This window comes from Mustela lutreola, chromosome 12 (assembly GCF_030435805.1).
Source record: "Mustela lutreola isolate mMusLut2 chromosome 12, mMusLut2.pri, whole genome shotgun sequence".
Lineage (NCBI taxonomy): Eukaryota > Metazoa > Chordata > Mammalia > Carnivora > Mustelidae > Mustela > Mustela lutreola.
In genome coordinates, this window is record NC_081301.1 from 62,580,850 (window position 1) to 62,600,461 (window position 19,612).

A 19,612-nucleotide genomic window follows, 5' to 3' on the forward strand; every position below is an offset into this window, starting at 1 on the left:
CTATATGCAGAAGATTATATACAACACTAATGATAGCCATGTATAAAAAGCCACTAATAAACATGCAAAGAATAAAGAGAAAGAAATCCGAATATATTACTAAAGAAAATCAGCAAAACATTTAAGAGAGAAAGACAAAAAAAGTATCAGGAAAAAATCTTGAGAAACAATCACAAAACAAGTGATAAAATAACAGTAAATACATACAGTCAGTAATTACTCTGGGTGTAAATGGACTAAATCTTCCAGTCGGAAGACATAGAATGACATAACGGATAAAAAAACAAGATCCATCTATATGCTGCCTACAAGAGACTCATTTCAGACAAGAAGACACCTGCAGACTGAAAGTGGGGAGCTGAAGAAACATTTGTCATGCAAATCAATCTCAAAAGAAAGCTGGAGTTCTAATATATTGCACAAGCTAGACTTTAAAACAGAACTGTAAAAAAAAAAAAAAAAAAAAAAACCTAAGTGACTAAAAATACCATAACAAGAGACAAAGGGGGATATTATATGGTGATAAAGGGGAAAAACCAACAAGAAGATACAAGAACTGTAATTTTTAGGCACCCATCATAGGAGCACCCAGGTACATAAAATAGTTAATAACAAACATAAAGGATTAATTGATAATAATACAATAACAGTAGGGGACTTTAACACCCCACTTACATCAATAGACAGGTCATCTAAACAGAAAATCAACAAGGAAACCATTTGGTTTTGAAGGACACACTGGACCAGGTGGTATTTAACAGATTATTCAGAATATTCCATCCTAAAACAGCAAAATATACATTCTTTTCAAATGCATATGGAATGTTCTCCAGAAATACCATATTAGCCCACAAAACAAACCTGAACAAACTCAAGATCAAAGTCCTACCATGTGTCTTTTCTGACCACAATGCTGTGAAACTAGAAGGCAACCATAAGAAAAAATCTTAAAAGAACACTAATACATGGAGAAGAATAACATGCTACTAAACAATGACTCGGTTAACAAGGAGATCAAAGAAGATATTTAAAAAAAAAAAATACATGGAAACAAATGAAAAGGAAAACACAGGAATCCAAACCTTTGGGATGCAACAAAACCAGTCCTAAGAGAGATGATTATAGCAATATAAGCCTACCTCAAGAAGCAAGAAAAATCTCAAATAAACAGCCCAACTTTACATCTAAGAAAATGAGAAAAAGAACAATAAAAATCTAAAACCAGCAGAAGGAAGAATAGAATAAAGACTGGAACCAAAATAAATGATATAGAAACTAAAAAAAAAAAAAAGAAGAAGAAGAAAAAAAAAAAGAACAGATCATTGAAAGCAGGAACTATTTCTTTGAACAAAAATCAATAAAATTGGGGTGCCTGGGTGGCTCAGTGGGTTAAAAAGCCTCTGCCTTTGGCTCGGGTCATGATCCCAGGGTCCTGGGATAGAGCCCCGCATCGGGCTCTCTGCTTTGCAGGGAGCCTGCTTCCTCCCCCCTCTCTCTCTCTGCCTGCCTCTCTGCCTACTTGTGATTTCTCTCTCTCTGTCAAATAAATAAAATCTTTTTAAAAAATCAATAAAATTAGTTAACATTTAGGCAGACATACAAAGAAAGAAAGAGAAAGAACTCAAACAAAATCACAAATGAGAGAAGAGAAATAACAGCCAATCCCACAGATGTACAAACAGTTAAAAGAGAATATTGTGAAAAACTATATGCCAACAAATTGGACAGCCTAGAAGTGGATAAATTACTAGAAACCTATAAGCTACCAAAACTGAAACAGGAGGAAATAAAAAATTTGAACAGTCTCATATAACCAGCAAGAATTGAATGAATAACCAAAAAATTCCCCCAACAAACAAAACTCCAGGACAAGATGGCTTCACAGGTGAATTTGACCAAATATTTAAAGTTACTATTCTACCTAAATTATTCCAAGACAGAGAAAAGAAAGGAAAACTTTAACGTTCATTCTGTGAAGCACCCAACATTATCCTGATACCAAAACCAAAGATACCACTAAAAGAGAACTATAGGCCAGTATCCCTGATGAAAATAGATGCAAAATTCCTGAACAAATACTAGCAAACCAAATTCAACAATACATTAAAAAAAATCATTCACCACAGTCAAGTGGAATTTATTCCTGGATACAGTGGTAGTTCAGAATTTGCAAATTGATTGCATCAGTAAAAGAAAGGTCACCATGTGATCTTTCTAATAGATGCAAAAAAGCATTTGACAAAGTACAGCATCCATTCATGATAAAAACCTTCAACAAAGTAGGTTTATGGGAACATACCTCAACATAATAAAGGCCATACATTAAAAACCCACAGCTGACATCATCCCTGTTTTTTTTTTTTTTTTAACACCATCCTTAGATGGGGAAAACAGAGCTTTTCTCCTAAGACCAGGAACAAGGGAACGATGTCCCCTCTCACCACTTTTATTAAACATAGTTCCGAAAGTCCTAGCCATAAAGGTCAGAAAACAAAAAATAAAAGGCATACAAATCATCAAGGAAGAAGTAGAACTTTCACTATTTGCAGATGATATAATACTCTGTATAGAAAGCCAGAAAGACTCCACCAAAAGATTGCTTGAACTGATACATAAATTTACTAGAGTCATAGGATAGAAAATCAGTGTACAGAAGTCTGTAGCATTTCTATACCCTAATAATGAAGCAGCAGAAAGGGAAATTAAGGAATAAATCCCATTTATATTTGCACCCAAAATAAGCAACCTAGAACCTATTTCTAGCAACTAGAAATAAGTGTAACCAAAGAGATAAAAGACGTGTATGCAAATCTAATAAAAAACAGTGGTGAAAGAAATTGAAGAAGATACAAAGAAATGGAAAGACATTCTATGCTCAAGAATTGGAAGAACAAATACTGTTAAAATGTCTGTACCACCCAAATTCACAATCTACAGATTTAATGCAATCCCTATCAAAATATCAGCAGCACTTTTTTAATAGACCAAGAACTGACAATCCTAAATTTGCATGGAACTGCAAAAGATCCTGAATAGCCAAAGCAGTCTTGTAAATGGAAAGCAAAGCTGGAGGCATTACAATTGCGAACTTCAAGTTGTATTACAGAGCTGTAGTAATCAAAATAGTATTTATTGTACTGGCACAAAAAAAGGCACATAGATCAATGAAACAGTTTAGAAAACCCAGAAATAAATACACAAATTATATGGCCGGTTAATCTTCAGCAAAGCAGGTAGGAATATCCAATGGGAAAAGGACTGTCTGGGAAAACTAAACAGAAGGATGCAAGAGAAAGAAACTGGACCCCTTTCTTACACTATACACAAAACTAAATTCAAAATGGATTAAAGACTTAAATGTGAGACCTGAAACCATAAAAATTCTAGAAGAGGACACAGGCAATAACTTCTTTGACACTGGCCATAATATCTTTCTAAGTATGTCTCCTGAGGTAAGGAAAACAAAAGCAAAAATAAACTACTGGGACTGAATCAAAATAAAAAGCTTCTGCATAGAGAAGGAAACAACAAAACTGAAAGGCAGCTTCAGAATGGTAGAGGATAATGACAAATGACACATCTGACAAAGGGATAGTATCCAAAATATATAAAAAGCTTATACAACTAACACCCAAAAAACAAATGTTAAAAAAAATAGGCAGCGTGAACAGACATTCCTCCAAAAAAGATATCCAGATGGCAAATGGACACATAAAAAGATGCTCATCATAATTTATCTATCAGAGACTTGGGAATCAAAACTACAATGAGAAATCCCCTCACACCTGTCAGAAGGGCTAAAATCAACAACATAAAAACAGATGTTGGCTAAGATGTAGAGAAAGGGGAACCCTTACAGTGTTGGTGGGAATAAATACTGCTACAGATACTGTGGAAAACAGTATGGAGGCTCCTCAAAAAGTTAAAAGTAAAACTATCTTATGATCCAGCAATGTTACTAGTGGGTATTTACCCCAAAAATACAAAAATACTAATTCAAAGGGATACTTGCATCCCTGTGTTACACCAGCATTGTTTATAATAGTGAAGATATGGAAGCATTCCAAGTGTCCATTGATTGATGAATGGATAAAGAAATGGTATGCACTTGTGCATGTGCATGCATGCGCGCACACACACACACACACACACACACACAGAGGAATATTATTCAGCCATAAAGAAGAATGAAATCTTGTCATTTGCAATAACATGGATAGAGCTAGAGTATAATGCTAATCAAAATAAGTCAATCAGGAAAAGACAAATACCATGATTTCACTCCTATATATAATTTAAGAAACAAAACAAGCAAAGGAAAAAAAAGAAACCTGGAAACAGACTCTTAACTATAGAGAACAAACTGATGGTTATCAGAAAGGAGGTGAGTGAGGCATGGGTTAAATATGTGGTGGCTTTAAGGAGTGAGCTTCCGGTGGTAAGCACCAGGGTGATGTATTGAATTGTTGAATCACTATATTGTACACTTCAAAACAGTGTAACACTATGTTAACCAACAGGAATCAGAATATAAACCAAAAAAACAAAATTCTCATCTGTAGTTTTCTATAGATTTCTATAGAAATATAGAAATATATCTTTCTCTATATATAGATATATATCAATTTATATAGAGATACATATCTATAAATATAAATATAGATATATATGATATAGAAATATATTCTCTATATATCATCTATAGATTTCTCATCTATAGTTTTCTTATAGTGTCCTTGTCAGGCTTTGGCATTGGTGTCATGCCTAACCTCAAAGAATAAGTTAGAAAGTGTGTATTTCTTTTCAGTTTTTTGGGAAAAGTTTGAAAAGGAATGGTACTAGTTCTTTTTTAAGTGTTTGGTAGAATTCACCAGTGAATCCATCAGATCCAAGGCTCTTTTTTGTTGAGAAATTTTTAAATTATTTATTCATTCTCCTTTAATAGTTACAGGTGTATTCAGATTTTCTGTTTCTTTGTGACTTAATCCTGGTAGATTTTTACTTTTAGGAATTTGTCTATTTCATTTAAGTTTTCCAATTTGGTGGAAAACAATTTTCATAGTAATCTTATAATTCTTTTTATTTTTATAGAATCAGTTATAATGGCCTCACTTTCATCTTTGATTTTCCTAATTTGAGTTTCTCTTTTTTGTCTGAGTTCATCTAGCTAACAGCTTGTTAATTTTGTTGATACTTTCAAAAAAGAAAATTTCGATTTCATTGATTTCCTCTCTTCCCTGTTTTGTTGATCTCTGATATAATCTTTATTATTTCCTTCCATTAGCTTTAGATTTAATTTGTTTTCTTATTCTAATTCCTGAAGTTACAAAGTTAGGTTTTTGATTTCAGATCTTTCTTGTTTTTTGGTATAAGCATTTATTTGTAGCTCTGTTTCTTTCTTAGCACTGTTTTGGCATGTCATGTTTTTATTTCCATTTATCTATAGGTATCTTCTAATTTTTCTTTTAATTTCTTTGATCTATTGGTTGTTTGAGTGTGTTGTTTAATTTCCATAAATCTGTGGATTTTCCAGTTTTCCTTCTGTTACTGATTTCTGACTTCATCTGTGGCTTGCATTCTGGGAGTAAACAGATGAACTCAAAATGTCAGTTAGTGATAAGTGCTATGAAGAACTATAAAGTAGGGTGAGGAGAATAGGAAATACCTAGCTTGGATGGGATGAGGATTGCTCTTTTAATAGGGTGTCAGGGCAGGCTCCCCTGATAAGCTGATACTCAAACAGAGACCTGAAACAAAGAAGGGAGAGAGCCATGTGGATATCTGAAAGAAAAGATGTGGAAGCCCTAAGGCTGGTGTCATGTTTGGCATTTAGAGGAAATGCAAAGAGACAAGTGAACCAGGGCTGAGTGAGTGAGGAGGAAAGTGCTAAGAGTCAAGAATCAGAGAAGTATGGGTAATCACAGCCAGGTCATGTATGTCTTTAAGGACTTGTTTTTACTCTAATATGAGATAACCATTGAAGGTTTTTAAGCAGAGGAGGGATGTTATCTGACTTATCTTTTAAAGCACTCACACTGCCTATTGTGTTGAGATTAGTGAAGTGGGACAACAAGGAAATCAGTTACAAAAAGCAATAATCCAGGCAAAAACAAATGATGGTGGCTTGGAACAGGGTAGTAGCTAGTTGTTGATTTGCAGTCCTCTTGGGAATTTCCCTGGCATTTGTATTCAGAGGGCAAGGAGAAAGAAAGAAGCAGGCCACTCCACGTTTATAGGTGACAGTTTAAATAAGTAAATGGAACTTAAATTCAATGAGGCTTGTTGTGGGGGGCAACAAGACAAATGGATCTCTGCACCTGCCCACCAGATCTTAAAACTTTATATAAGAAGCCTTAACTGGATGCAGCCACGTATCTTTACAGGTGTTTTCAGCATCCCATCACTGTCTCAAGACTGTGTCAGCCTCTGAAAGCAGGAAAGGCAAGTAGAATCTATATTCCAGAAGGAGGGAATGAGGAGCCTTTGAGTCCCTAGGTCCAACTCATGGGTCAATTGGCAGTAAACATCTTTTTGATGATGTTCCCCAATAATAGCAATGCAGATGGCAAGGAATGGTTGGATTCTGGATGGACTGGCAGAATTTTCTTAAACATTGGATATAGAGTGTCAGAAAAAAATGAAGGGTAAAAAGATGATGCCCAATATTTTTGGTCTAAACAACTGGAATTACAGAATTGTCATTAGTTTAAATAGGGGAAACTAAAGGAGCAGCAGGTTTGTAGATAAGGGACTCAAGAGTTTGGGCCAACATGTGAAGTTTGATACGATTTCTAGATATCCAGCTGAACTTATTGAGTAGGCAATTTAGTAGATGAGTCCCAGTTCAAGGGAGTAAGCCAGATGGAGGCATAAATTTAGGAGTTGTCAGGCTATAGATTATATTTAAGCTATGAGACCAGTAGAAATCATCTAGAATGGGAACACAGAGAAGAGGAGAGATTGAACCCTGGGGCATTCCAGCCTTTAGAGGTGGTGGAAAGGAGTAAGACTCAGCAGAAGAGACAGAGAAGGAATGTTCAGTAAGGTAGAGTCTATTCATGAGAATTAGGGGAGAGGGTTTGGAGTTTTGTTAGGGAGTGGAGCAGAGGAAACAGGGCAGTAGCTGGAAGGACAGGTTGGAGTCAAGAGAGAGAAGGTGGTTTTGTTTTGTTTGTTGTCATTAGTGGAGAAATAGCTTTCTGTATAATGGTAGAAATGAGCTAATAAGCTAAAATGGACTTAGGAAAAGGAAGGGACATTTGGTAGAGTAATATCCACGGATAGATGAGAAAGGATGCATAAAGAGAGAGATTACCTTAGATAGGAAGAGAGAATATGAGTACAAATGAAATTAAGTGGCAGATGAGATGTGAGCATATGAACATGCTTGTCTGATTGCTTCTATTTTCCCTGAAAAGAAAATAAAACAAAATAGTTGAGATAGAGAAGAGGGCTGAAAAGGAAGGAACTTCATACTGCCCCCATGTAGGTATTTCTAAAAGGAGATTAATTTTACAGTTACTCTGTGTGCCACACATACTATGAGGCAAGTACTGTTATCCCCATTGTTATGATGTAAACTGATACTTAGAAAGTTTAAGGAGCTTCCCCAAAGTCTCATAGCTCTTCAGTGGTGGCAGAGGTGAGATGTAAACTTCAGTATGCACAAATAAGAATTTGTAGTAAATACAAATTGTAAAATATTTATTCAGATTTTTTTCAAACAAAATAAACTAAAGTAAACCTAAGAGGTAGAATAGAAAAACACAGTTGAAAGCAAAAGAAATAATAAAGGCACTCCAAAATAGTCTATCATTTGGAAATGTTTCCATCTCTCCATAGCTTTATAGAAATATAGCTCTTACGTTTTTATATGAAAAGGGTCGCTGAAAGATCACTTTTCAGCTTGTTTCTCTATGTTTAATTAAAAAAATATTTCTAGTGAGATAAAAATGTTTAAATATGATTACTCTCAGGATTAAATGATGGATTTTTTTTAAAATTTGCTATTGTCTGTATAAATCAAAAATAGTAAGTACTGTTCCCTAGAATTTCTTGGTTAACATTTTAAACAATTTTTTTGAGTATAGGTGGCACATAATGTTATAGTTTCAGTTGTACAACACAGTGATAGGATAAGTTTATTCATAATGCTGTGCTCCCCTGAAGTGTAACTGCCATCTGTCACCATACAACACAATTGCAACAGCATTGACTGTATTCATTACAGTATACCTTTTACTCTTGTGACTTACTTATTCCCAAACTGGAAGCTTGTATCTCCAACTTCCTTCATGCATTTTTTCCATCCCACACACCCCGTCCCCCTCTGGCAGCCTTCAGTTAATTTGCTGTATTTGTAAAGTCAGACTCTGCTTGTTTTTGTTGTATGTTTTTTCAGTTGGGTTTCTTTTTTAGATTTTATAATGAGTGAAATCATATGGTATTTGTCTTTCTCTGACTTATTTCACTCAGGACAATAACCTCTGGATCTATCCATGCTGTTGCAATGGCATGATCTCATCCTTTCTGAAGGCTGCATAAAATTCTGTGTGTGTGTGTGTGTGTGTGTGTGTGTGCGCGCACGCGCGCGCGCGTTTGAAAAAAGTACCATATGTCCCTTATCCATTTGTCTATTTATGGACACTTATGTTGCTTCCAAATCTTGGCTATTATAAATAATGCTGCAGTGAACAGAGGGGTGCATATATCCTTTATAATTAGTGTTTTTCTTTGGGTAAATATGCAGTAGCGGAATTACCAGATCATATGGTATTTCTGCTTTTTACTTTTTTTGAGAAACCTCCATACTGTTTTCCACAGTGGTTTTACCAATTTACATTCCCACTGACAGTGTACAAGGTTCACTTTTTTCCACATCCTTGCCAACATATATATTGGCAACATGTTACTTCTTTTTGATTTTTGCCATTCTGACAGTATAAGGTGCTATCTCATTGTAGTTTTGATTTGTATTTCTCTGATGATGTGAGCATCTTTTCTTGTGTCTATTGGCCATCTGTATGTCTTCTTTGGAAACATGTCTGTTCAGGTCCTCTGCACATTAATTAATCAGATTGTTCTCTTTTTGGTATTGAGTTGTTAAGTTCCTTATATATTTTGGTTAGTAGTCCTTTACTGGATATATCATTTGCAAATATCTTTTCCATTCAGCCTTTTTGTTTTGTTGATGGTTTCTTTCGCTGTGCAGAAGCTTTTTATATTTTTATAGTTCCAGTAGTTTATTTTTGCTTTTGTTTCCCTTGTTTTAAAATGGAGACAAATCTAGAAAAAATGTTGCCATGCCAGTGTTAGAAAAATTACATCCTCTATTCTAAGATTTTTGTAGTGTCAGGTCCCACATTTAGGTCTTTAACTATTTGGGGTTTATTTTGATGTATGGTGTTAGAAGTCAGTCCAGTTTCAATCTTTTACATGTAAAAGTTTTCCAAGCACCATTTATTGAAGAGACTTTTTCCCATTGTTGCCTTTTATGTTGTACATTAATTGACCATATAACTGTGGGTTTATTTCTGGGGTCTTCATTCTGTTCCCTTGATCTATGTGTCTGGTTTTGTTTAAATAACATACTGTTTTGATTACTTCAGTTCTGTAGTGTATCTAGAAGTCTGGAATTGTGATACCTACAGCTTTTATTTTGTTGCTCAAAATTGCTTGGGCCATTCAGGCTCTTTTGTAGTTCCATACAAATTTTAGTATTATTTTCCTCTAGTTTTGTGAAAAATGCTTTTAGTATTTTGATAGTGATTGCACTGAATCTGTAGTTTGCTTTGGGCAGTATGAATATTTAACAATATTAATTCTTCCAGTCAGTGAACATGGAATATCTTTCCATTTGTGTCAACTTTAATTTCTTTCATTGGTCTTCTATAATTCAGAGTACAGGTCTTTCACCTATTTGTTTGAGTTTATTCCTGGGAATTTCATTCTTTTTGGTACAATTATAAATGGAATTGTATTCTTAATCCCTCTTTCTGCTACTTTGTTATTAGTGTATAGAGATAGTACCAATTTCTGGGTATTAACTTTTGTATCCTACAACGTTACTGAATTCATCTATTACTTCTAGGAGTTTTTTTATGGAGTGTTTAGAATTTGATTAACTTTTTAAAATGGACTTTTTCACTATATTTTAATCAGTAATTATAAAACTATTTCAAATCTATCTCTGTTCATGCAGCTAGAAGAAAATTACCTTTCTCTCATTTAATAGGTTTTTCAGCAGTCTTTAGAAAGACAGATTGGTGATATGTTGGAACACTCTATTCTGAAATTGTATATATAATCTTTTTCAGTTTCCTCTGCCTACCCATCCCCTGGGTTTTCTCTTTAAAGATAAATATTGGCAAGATAGAACTAAGCATCTTAGATGCACTTCTTTTCTTTGAAAATTTTTTAAATTAAATTTATTTATTTTCAGCATAACAGTATTCATTATTTTTTCACCACACCCAGTGTTCCATGCAATCCGTGCCCTCTGTACCCACCACCTGGTACCCCAACCTCCCACCCCCCCACCACTTCAAATCCCTCAGACGGTTTTTCAGAGTCCATAGTCTCTCATGATTCACCTCCCCTTCCAATTTCCCCCAACTCCCTTCTCCTCTCTAACTCCCCATGTCCTCCATGCTATTTGTTATGCTTCACAAAAAAGTGAAACCATATGATAATTGACTCTCTCTGCTTGACTTATTTCACTCAGCATAATCTCTTCCAGTCCCGTCCATGTTGCTACAAAAGTTGAGTATTCATCCTTTCTGATGGAGGCATAATACTCCATAGTGTATATGGACTACATTTTCCTTATCCATTCGTCCGTTGAAGGGCATCTTGGTTCTTTCCACAGTTTGGCGACCCTGGCCATTGCTGCTATAAACATTGGGGAACAGATGGCCCTTCTTTTCACTACATCTGTGTCTTTGGGGTATATACCCAGGAGTGCAATGGCTGGGTCATAGGGAAGTTCTATTTTTAATTTCTTGAGGAATCTCCACACGGTTCTCCAAAGAGGCTGCACCAACTTGCATTCCCACCAACAGTGGAAGAGGGTTCCCCTTTCTCCACATCCCCTCCAACACATGTTGTTTCCTATCTTGTTAATTTTGGCCATTCTAACTGGTGTAAGGTGATATCTCAATGTGGTTTTAATTTGAATCTCCCTGAGGGCTAATGATGATGAACATTTTTTCATGTGTCTGATAGCCATTTGTGTGTCTTCATTGGAGAAGTCTCTGTTCATATCTTCTGCCCATTTTTTTATATGATTGCCTGTTTTGTGTGTGTTGAGTTTGAGGAGTTCATTATAGATCCTGGATATCAACCTTTTGTCTGTACTGTCATTTGCAAATATCTTCTCCCATTCCGTGGGTTGCCTCTTTGTTTTCTTGACTGTTTCCTTTGCTGTGCAGAAGCTTTTGATTTTGATGAAGTCCCAAAAGTTTATTTTTGCTTTTGTTTTGTTTGCCTTTGGAGACATATCTTGAAAGAAGTTGCTGTGGCTGATATTGAAGAGATTACTGCCTATGTTCTCCTCTAGGATTCTGATGGATTCCTGTCTCACGTTGAGGTCTTTTATCCATTTTGAGTTTATCTTTGTGTACAGTGTAAGAGAATGGTCAAATTTCATTCTTCTACCTATAGCTGTCCAGTTTTCCCAGCACCATGCCATTCCGATCAAAATTCCACCAGTATTCTTCAAAGAGCTGGAGCAAATAATCCAGAAATTTGTATGGAATCAGAAGAGACCCCAAATCGCTAAGGAAATCTTGAAAAACAAAAATAAAACTGGGGGCATCACATTACCTGATTTCAAGCTTTATTACAAAGCTGTGGTCACGAAGACAGCATGGTACTGGCATAAAAACAGACACATAGACCAGTGGAACAGAGTAGAGAGCCCAGATATGGGCCCTCAACTCTATGGTCAATTAGTCTTCGAAAAAACAGGAAAAAATATACAGTGGAAAAAAGACAGTCTTTTCTTTGAAATTTTTATTTAAATCCTAGTTAGTTAACATGCAGTGCAATATTGGTTTCAGGAGTAGAATTCAGTGGTTCATCGCTTACATATAACACCCAATTCTCATCATAACAAGTGCCCTCCTTAATCCCTATCACCCATCTTAGCTCATTCTCTATCCACCTTCCGACATCAACCCTCAGTTTGTCTCTATCGTTATGAGCCTCTTATGGTTTGTTTCTCTCTCTTACTTTTTTTCCCCTACCCTATGTTCATCTATTTCATTTCTTAAATCCCACATATGAGTGAAATCTTAATGGTATTTGTCTTTCTCAGACTGACTTATCTCACTTAGCATAATACACTCTAGCTCCATCCATGTTGTTGCAAATGGCAAGATTTCATTCTTTTTGATGGCTGAGTAATATTTCATGGTATATATGTACCATATCTTCTTTATCCATTCATTAGTCAATGGACATTTGGGTCCATAGTTCAGCTGTTGTTGATAATGTAACTTCTAGTGACTTAATTGAAAGTATTTCAAGATATTGTTTAAAATAATAAAAGTTAATCCTTTGAACACCTGATAATAAAAATAATTGTTACCTTTAAAAAATAATAATAATAATAATAAAAGTTAGTTTAGCTTCTAAGAGTCTAATATATATGTATTGTTGGTTTTGTTGGGCATTTTATTTCAGGAGCCGCCTAAAGAAAGACTATGATGATTTCAGAAGACAGCCTGATCATGATAAATTTACTAGAGAACTGTGGACTACTGAAGAAGGTGAAGGAGATCCTGGAAAAGAATCTCCTAAAGTAGAAATTAGTAAGTCTGTAGACTCCACAGAACCTCTAGATATCCTGGAGAAAGATCACTTTGATTCAGGTAGTTATGAAAACTTTCCTTTAAATCAACAGCTAAAACCATAAAGAAAGTTTTAGTATCTTTTGTTGAGGTAAAAGATAATCTGGTTAATGGTAGGTACTGATTAGGGAAATCTGGTATATTTTGAAATGTCCTGTGTCCTTATAAAAGGTCCCTTGGAGTCATCATTTTAGTTCTAGGAGTATCTGGAGCCAGTGCCTGCCTCTGATCTGTAGGCATGTTTTTGCACATTATAGACCACATATCTTTGATCTATAATCCCTCTAAATTAAGTTCATCCTCTTCTTTTTATTACTATTTTTGAAGCACTGTTTTTGGTATTTGATTTAAATGGAACTTAATAAGTTCCTAATACTGTGAAGATTTTTTTATGAGAAATGACCAAGGTTGATGGCCAAATAAACCTCAGATTGAACATAACATTCTAATAAGGAGGTTGGATTAGGTTATCTGTAATGCATTTTGATTTATCAGATTATGTTATTCTGTAAATGTAGTTATCTTTTTCTGCAAATCTAGTTTTAAAAACTTCCTTTCATTATATAAGAGATGTGTGAAAATTTGTGGTTAGAAATGTTTTAGCCTGTTTTTCATGTCTTTGGTTTATTGAAAAAGAGTAGCTTCTCATCAACCCAGTTTCACCAGATATGAAAATAAATTTTTTACTGTAAGAATGAATAATTAAACACGAGGAAAAGCTGAACACTTTTCATCCTTTTGAGTCTCTGAAACTAGATTAGAATTCTGGGCTCTAATTGCTGATTTGAGTATCTGTGAGGTATAAATTTTCCTCTGTATTTGTATGGGCAGCAGAACTAGTAGAGTTTGAACAAAATAATCCATTCATTAATACATAGTTCTTGGGAATGGTTACACTATCAAAATATCAACCTTACCTGAATTTCCAATATTGAATCATCCTAAAGTAGATTTCTTAATAAATTGCCAGTTCAGAGATTGACTTGCTTTTTTTTATGATTGGCCTTATTATTTCTATTCAGTTGCTGTTTTATTTAAACAAAATGCTTGCTTTATAACTTTCAGATGATATGAAACTGTCAGAAATAGAGTTTCCTATGGCCAGAAGCAAGTTGTTGAAAAAGGAATTGCCTTTTAAAGATGTTCCGAAGATACTGCCTAAAACACTTAAACGACAGTCTAAACAAACTAATTATCTGGATGATAGCACAAAAGAGCTTTCCCCAAGAAAGAAAGCAAAATTAAGCACAAATGAGACAACAGTTGAGCATGTAGAAGGTGAGATGCAAATTGACTGTTTGAATGAATTAAAGCATGCAGAGCCACTGTTTCCAGAGTCATTTGCCTCAATGGATTCAACACCAGTATCTGTTCTCCAGAAAGGGACCAAACCTATTCAGGCCTTGCTTGCAAAGAATATTGGGAACAAAGTGACCTTAACAAATCAACTGCCCCCTTCCACAGGTAGAAGTGCTCCTACAGTGGATAAACCAGTTATATCTCCTCTAGAAGCCAGCCCCATAAAGCCAGCATTGACCTGCCACACCAGTACAAAAGGTCCTTTACAAATGGTATACAAAATGCCTTGTGGTCAGTGGTTGCCCATAGATCTCCAAAACAGCTCTGTGAAGATTCAGATGCAACCTGTGCTAGATCCTAAAACAGGAGAAAAAATCATGCAGCAGGTTCTCATTCTGCCCAAGAATTTTGTGATTCAGCACAAGGAAGGGAAAGCAGTTGCAAAGGAAATACTGCCACTTCAACAGAAAGGTACAGAACATCATTGTTCATCTTTCCCACAGACAGCAAATGTAAACTGTTCTTTACCATCAGTTCTTGTCAGCTCAGCAGGAACTGTTTCTAACCAACTAACTAATATAGTTTTCAATAGGACAGTTACACCTTTGTCAAATGTAAGTAGTGGTAGGCCACAGCCTTTGTCACCTGTAACCTCCATAAGTAGTTTATTAATACCTCCAGTTAAGACTAGCCAGAGTGAATCAGGAAAAGTCAAGAATGCAGTTTCAGCAGCTACATTCTCCCAGCCCATTGCTTCATCCACCATCTCCTCAACAGTTCAGCCTCTGTTACCAGCAACAAGACTAAGTGGATCTACAAATCCTGATAGTTCCCTCAACTGTTTTGCACAACAAACTGCTGATTCTTCTGAAGCAAAGCAAGAACTGAAAACTGTGTGTATAAGAGATTCACAGTCAATTCTTGTTAGGACACGAGGTGGGAACACTGGAGTTGTAAAAGTACAGACCAGTCCAGATCAAAATTCACTCAACAGCTTATCTGCAAGTTCAGTTTTCACTTTTGCTCCTCATCTTCAGGCATTTCTGGTGCCCAAATCAACATCATCCTCTGTTTTTTCACCCGCAGTTGGAATGACTACTACATCTAGTCTCCCACCTTTTAGCCAAACACCAACTTCTGTTTCCATTCCATCTGGCTTTAATCCATCAGTGGGAAAGAATCTCAAGCTTACATTAGGCCAACCTTCCTGCAGTGGTAATTTGGGTCACATAATAGATAAAGCTTCACACATGCCTTCTTCTCCCTTAAAGTCCTCTGTTTCTTCTGGTACTGTACCGCCATCAACAGCAAATAATTCAGTAAGTGTAATTAGCATATCAACAGGAAATTTTGGACAAGCCAGTGCAAATGTTATTCATACTCCAAGTAAACAGCAACAAGTAGATTATTTCACCAAAAGTTTCCCTGTTACAAGATCAGAAGCAACAGCAGTAACAAGTGGAGATGTCATCAGTGGGAGTGCAGTTCACAAACTTATGCTGGTGTCAGCTCCATCTATTCTTTCTTCTGGCAGTGGAACTGCAATTAATGTGACATCTACAGTTGTCTCAACATCTACAGTTGTCTCATCCCAGAAATTAGTTTTTATTAATGCTCCAATTCCCAGTGGCACTTCAACTCCAACTATTGTGGCAGAACCATTAAAACAAACTCTTCCTCCCCCCTTGAATAAAACCTATGTTAAGACTCCAGAACAGCCCCAGTTAGTACTAATTCCATCTACAGTGGGAGCACCAATAAAAATAAATTCTTCACCAACTGTGTCTCAGATAAAAGATGTGAAAATTGGACTTAACATAGGTCAAGCAATTATAAACAGTTCAGGCAGTGTGCCAGCTATACCATCAATTAACTTATTGCAAAATGTAACCCCCAAAGGAGAAGAAAAAAGTAGCAAGGGCTATGTCTTGCCATTGTCAACAAGTGGTAATTCAATTCGAGTAAACTCAAATTTTGTGAGTCAAAATATTACTCCTGTTAATGAATCAGTGGTTTCTGCAACAAGAGCAGTAAACATGTTTTCAGTAACAGGAGCGAATGTATCTTTGGGTTCTCTTTCAGTGACCTCAACCTCTGCTTCAGTTGGGACACGACCTCCTATTTTAGTTAGTGGAAATGATACCTCTTCAAGAATTATGCCTATTTTGTCAAATAGACTTTGCACATCAAATCTCGGAAACACTGTGGCTATATCAACTGTGAAAACAGGACATCTTGCATCATCTGTTCTGATTTCAACTACACAACCAGTGTCTCCTAAATGTTTAACATCGGCTTTGCAAATCCCTGTTACTGTTGCTTTGCCTACACCTGTGAATATATCCCCTAAAGTAATCAACACAGTTCCACAAATGGCAACAGTACCAGGAGCCACACGTTCTGTATCTCTTTCTAAAAGACAATCTCGGACTTCTGTCCAGTTTCAGTCACCAGGGATTTCAACTACAGTGCCAACAAATATAAACACAAATAAACCTCAGACTGAATTGCCACCCCTTTCACCAAGTCCAGGTAAAATAATTAATATTTCCAGTTTTGCTTCTCTGCCAAACCAGCAGATGTCCCCTGCTTTAGTCAAATCAACCCCCTGTCACAGTTCTGCTGCAGGTGGGTCTGTCATTCACACCGCTACAGCACCATCAAATGTAAATAGTGTGATAGGGGGTCAGTTGAGTGAACCTTGTATTCCGCAAAAAATAGTCATCAACACCAGTACACCTTTGGCACCTGGCACTCAGATCATGATTAATGGAACACGGTTTGTTGTTCCACCACAGGGTCTTGGAGCTGGCAGCCATGTTCTTCTTATATCTAGTAATCCCAAATATGGACCTCCCTTAGTTCTTAACAGTGGCCAAGGCCTTCCACCTACATCAGTAGATAACCCTGCCCAGAAAATTACACTAGCATCAAATAATTCTTCAGGTGGGCACCCTGTGAAACATTCTCTAAGAAGCTCTACAAAAATTGTCAACTCTCTTGGGAATGCCAGTCCTCTACCCACAGTACATACAACACCACAGATCATAAACACAACTTCTAAAGTTTCTGTTCCATCTCCCACACCAACAGTATCATTGACTTCAGTAATTAAGTCTCCTTCTGCTACTCTTTTGGCTAAGACCTCTTTGGTTTCTGCCATTTGCTCTACTAATCCTCCATTGCCAAGTAGCACATCAGTATTTCATTTGGACACATCAGTCAAAAAATTGTTGGTTAGCCCAGAAGGAGCCATTTTGAATACCATAAATACTCCAGCATCTAAGGTTTCTTCTCTCTCTCCATCTCTCTCTCAAATTCTTGTATCTGCTAGTCGAAATCCTGCCTCTGTCTTCCCTGCTTTTCACTCATCTGACTTAGAGAAGCCCGACACAGCTGCATCTTGAATCTAGACTTAATGAGCCAGGTTTTAAATAATGGGGCATTGTTTTGACTCCCATAAAAATTTTTAACTTTATTACACTGTTGAAAACATACTATACATAGTTGTGTGTATGTGTTTTAATGTATCTTTTCATTAGCTTGCAACAAGGCTTTGTTTTCTTGGGGAAGAAAAGATCTATTCCATTTCACTTACTGGAATGAATATGTTTTCAAAGGACGTTTAAAATAGACAGTTAGGATTTACCCTGTCTGTATTGCATAAATTAAGTCAAGTTTTACTAGTTTGGAGTAAGCTAGCCTTTTGCACACTTGCATTGACATGTTTCTTCTTGAATTTGGACTATTGCACCGTGTATCTACAATGTGATATTCTTTGTCATTAGTGAAATCTTGTTTTTGTTTCTGTAAAAAATATATACATATATACACATATATATATGCATTGTGAAAATGCAGTCCATGGTGTAAAATTGTACATACTCTGAAATCCCTAACAACCTGTACTAAACTATATGTACAAAGAACTATGCTGTCTTATTTATGTTTTGTTTACATAATGTATAGTTTTTTAAGTATTTTAGTAATTTTGGACCAGTGAACTGTTAGCAACAATGCAGAAGAATCTGCATGTAATAAATTGAGTTGCTGTATTTCTTTGTTTGAATACCATTTTTAAAGTGCGCTCTTATTCCATTGTAAGAATACATTATATAAAATGAAACAGCCCTTTACAAAAAGGAATTAAGACTGGGAAATTTGAATTAATGGCTAACACTTGTACAAGGTTTTACAGTTTATAAACTTGACATATCTTATTTATTTTTCACAGTACCCTTGAAAGGTTAAGGGTGTTGTCCACAGTCACCTAGCTAGTGGGTGGTAGACCTGAACTAGGAGGCCTGATGCTTTAAATCCTTTTCCATGATTGTACATTACTTCGGTTGTAAAAATTCACTCTGAATTTCATTTTTTTTTCTCATTTTACCACCAAATTTTCCATTGACCAAAACAAGTAATCTTTCAGACCAATGTGTTTGGTTTATGTTAATGCACCCCAGATATGTTTTACTAACTTTTAATTTTTTAAAAATCTTAGATCCGCAAGAAGTTGTGATGGTAGTATGAAGATGTCCCATGTACCCTTTATCTAAGTTTCATGTGATATATCTAGTTTTATACTGAGGTGTTTGTTCATAGTTGACTGATTTTCCAAAATGATAAAACATGAATTTTCCCTTTTTAAATTTAGAATAACAAATGAATATGGACATCTTCAATTATAAGTATTTTTTGCTTTTGTTATGTTTTGTTTTTCCAATTACAGAGCAGTTATTTATATTCTGTTGTAAAGCAAACAGTTTTTATGGGTCAGCTTATTCTCAGGGTTTGACTTTGTGGTATTTCAGATTATGCCTCATTTTAAATAAAAGATAGATTCATCACAATGAACACTGAGTAGTGTATAGAATTGTTAAAATCACTGTATTGTGCACCTGAAACTAATATAACACTATATGTTAACTATACTACAATTAGAAATTTAAAAAAAAAAAAGGCATGCACAGCATGGGAAATATACACACGATGTGTAATTGCTTAGTTATAAATATTTAAAAAACAAAGGACAAAGCAAGAAGATAGATTTTATATTTAAAAGCCTAAAAAATTTTTATATTTATTGAATCTTTATATCCATTATCTTATTTGGGATACTGATTGTATACTCATCCACATTACATTTATAATAATGTTGTTAAAACTCATCACATGATGCCTGGGCTTGAGAATGTTCGGGAAGAATGGACCTAATGACTTCCTTTGAAACTACATTGATATTTATTAGTTATCAAAGTGGAGAAGGTAGTGAGGGTGTTCCGGGAAAGTTGTTAAAGGCTCTCAAGAACCTATAGTTATGTTCTAAAATAGTATCTTTGCCAATGATCTACTATGTAGTCACCTTCCTTCTTTCCCTGTCCGTTTAGGTAGACCTTGGATTTCAAGGGGATGTGGGTGATATTTGGAAATTCATCTCATTGTGCATAGGTGGTGCTCAATAA

General features: G+C 35.6%; 1 protein-coding gene across 8 annotated transcripts in view; it reads left to right on the forward strand.

The window, feature by feature from the left end:
* The window catches only part of KIAA2026 (KIAA2026 ortholog), a 138,785-nt gene extending 120,580 nt beyond the window's left edge, over positions 1-18,205 (forward strand). For 7 of the 8 annotated variants that reach the window (XM_059142692.1, XM_059142691.1, XM_059142689.1 and 4 more), the window contains 2 exons: positions 12,685-12,872; positions 13,917-18,205. In XM_059142692.1, coding sequence (XP_058998675.1) covers positions 12,685-12,872; positions 13,917-17,557 — 3,829 coding nt within the window. In that variant the 3' untranslated portion in view covers positions 17,558-18,205. The remainder of the gene's footprint in view (positions 1-12,684; positions 12,873-13,916) is intronic. The other variant, XM_059142690.1, reaches the window with a different exon arrangement.
* The last annotated feature ends 1,407 nt before the right edge of the window (positions 18,206-19,612 follow it).